This window comes from Protobothrops mucrosquamatus, unplaced genomic scaffold, assembly GCF_001527695.2.
Source record: "Protobothrops mucrosquamatus isolate PMUCROS unplaced genomic scaffold, P.Mucros_1.0 scaffold21665, whole genome shotgun sequence".
NCBI classification, from domain to species: Eukaryota; Metazoa; Chordata; class Lepidosauria; order Squamata; family Viperidae; genus Protobothrops; species Protobothrops mucrosquamatus.
This window is the reverse complement of record NW_015407420.1, coordinates 1-2,342: the sequence shown is the minus strand read 5'-3', so window position 1 is coordinate 2,342 and position 2,342 is coordinate 1. Positions and strand designations below refer to the sequence as shown.

General features: G+C 49.9%; 1 protein-coding gene across 1 annotated transcript; it reads left to right on the top strand.

Moving 5' to 3' along the window:
- Positions 1-537: 537 nt before the first annotated feature.
- LOC107301982 (integrator complex subunit 11) lies at positions 538-2,061 on the top strand (the record flags this gene model as incomplete). Its single annotated transcript, XM_015831124.1, has 4 exons — positions 538-727; positions 901-984; positions 1,402-1,491; positions 1,899-2,061. Coding segments are annotated over 4 exons (527 nt in total), but the record flags the coding sequence as incomplete, so codon positions are not given.
- Between the last annotated feature and the right edge of the window lie 281 nt (positions 2,062-2,342).

Below are 2,342 nucleotides of genomic sequence, written 5' to 3'. Positions count from 1 at the left end.
AGATTCCCTCCCATAGACCGGTACGCTCCCACAGAGTGGGTCTCCTCAGGGTGCCGTCGGCCAAGCAATGTAGGCTGGCGACCCCCAGGGGGAGGGCCTTCTCTGTGGGTGCCCCCACCCTCTGGAACGAACTACCCCCCGAGATCCGGATGATTCCGGATCTCCTTACTTTCCGCCGCGCCCTCAAGACATGGCTTTTCCAGCAAGCGGGCCTGGCCTAGGGAGGATTTTTAAATTGGGTTTTTTAGAAATTTTAATTACCACAACACTAAAATATTGGTTTTAATTTGGTTTTATTCGGTGGGGTGTGTGGGTCTGTCTTTGTTTTTTTAATAATGTTGTGAGCCGCCCTGAGTCCTTTGGGAGAAGGGCGGGATATAAATTGAAATAATAATAATAATAATAATTTCACCACCAGCCCAGAACATGGAATGGGAGTCGGGCCACATAAAGAGAGGAAACGGGGGCGGAGTTCTCTCCTTTGCCTCGCCTTGAAGTGCGAGAGTCTCGCGCTTTGTTCCCCTTTTCCCACCTAAGGGAGCGCATGAACTTGAAGGCGCCCATCTACTTCTCAACGGGGCTGACGGAGAAGGCAAACCACTACTACAAGCTCTTCATCACGTGGACGAATCAGAAGATCCGGAAAACCTTCGTCCAGCGGAACATGTTTGAGTTCAAGCACATCAAAGCTTTCGAGAGGACCTATGTGGACAACCCTGGGCCCATGGTAGGAGCGCGGAGGGGAGGGGTGGCCCTTACAACCGGTTGGCCGTGGCCAGTTGGTTGCAGCGAGTTGTTCTAGACTCGGACGGGGAAGGGAGGAACCATTATGAACCCCCAATTTAATCTTGGGTGGATGGATCTAAGCTCTTTCCTTCACCCACTCACCCCCTCCCCCAGGTTGTGTTTGCTACGCCAGGGATGCTGCATGCGGGCCAGTCACTCCATATCTTCAAGAAATGGGCTGGCAACGAGAAAAACATGGTAGGAGAAAGACGGCAAGTCCGCCATTAAGAAATAAATTGCCCAGAGGTTAACGTTGTCTGCTAAGAGTTGCTTGCATTTTTCATGCCTTCACATCAGAAAGACTAAAAGTGTTATTTGAGCAGCCTGGATGCTTGGGACATTTAAAACCAGGCGGCTTGTTAGATCAGTCCCTAAAGACCCCTGAGCCCAGCAGTCTCATTCTGAAAAGAACACTTCCTTCAGCCTTAGCTGATTGGCAGTAGACTGCTAACTGAACATGGGGGTTTCATTCTTCCAATCTAATAAAAGCAGCTAATGGCTACTGAGGGATCACTCTACAATGGCATCATTGTGTGGGGACAGTTGGCTGCTATTTATTGGTATTCTCAAAGTCATCATGGCCTGCTGTAATTTCTTTCTGGGTTTTCTCCCCAGGTCATCATGCCAGGGTATTGTGTCCAAGGAACAGTGGGCCACAAAATTTTGGGTGGACAGCGGAAGCTAGAAATGGAAGGAAGACAAATTGTGAGTTGAACCCTCGGGAGAAGGCAGGGGGCTGGGGTGCCCCAAACAATTGACTGCTGTTAAAGGATGTCTACTTTTAAAAAAAACTGGGACAGTTGTTTATTTTTCAAAAGGAGATGGGTTGCAATCTGCACTTGCTTACTTTACAATCAGTGAAATATTCGTGGAGTGAAGGAACGTGGTAAGGTCCAAAAGTACAATCCAAAATGTAGCTATTTAGCAAGTGGTCTCAGCACAGTTCTGAACTCGTATGCTACATACAGGGGCATTTTAAAAAAATAATAATAGAGAAATATTCTAAATGGCAGCCCATAAATGAAGGTTGTCGTGCCCAACCCCAGGCACTTGAGAGGGCTGCCATGCTTTTTATTTATTTTTTTGCCGCCTCCACTTTACTCCCCCCACAGCTGGAAGTCAAGATGCAGGTGGAGTACATGTCCTTCAGTGCACACGCCGACGCCAAGGGCATCATGCAGCTGATCCGGCAAGCCGAACCCCGCAACGTCCTCCTGGTCCATGGCGAGGCCAAGAAGATGGAGTTTCTGAAGCAGAAAATCGAGCAGGAATTCCGTACGTGTCCGGTCTTGAGCAGGAATGCTGGGAAACGTTGGTTGGGCAGCCTTTTGTCCCCCGGGGTTTGCGAGGGCTTCTCGGAACACGGAAAGCTGGAATGGATTTGATGCAGAAGAGGAAGTGGCTCAGAGGGAAGAAGAGGGAACCCAGCTCGGTGTCAGCCAGGGCGCAGACGGGCCGGAGCGGGTTTGGTTTTTGTCTGCTGACTTGGGGCTGGGGACGTCAGCCGCAGTGGCAAGACTTTAGGATCTGCAGCAGTTGCTAGCCATAGAGACTGT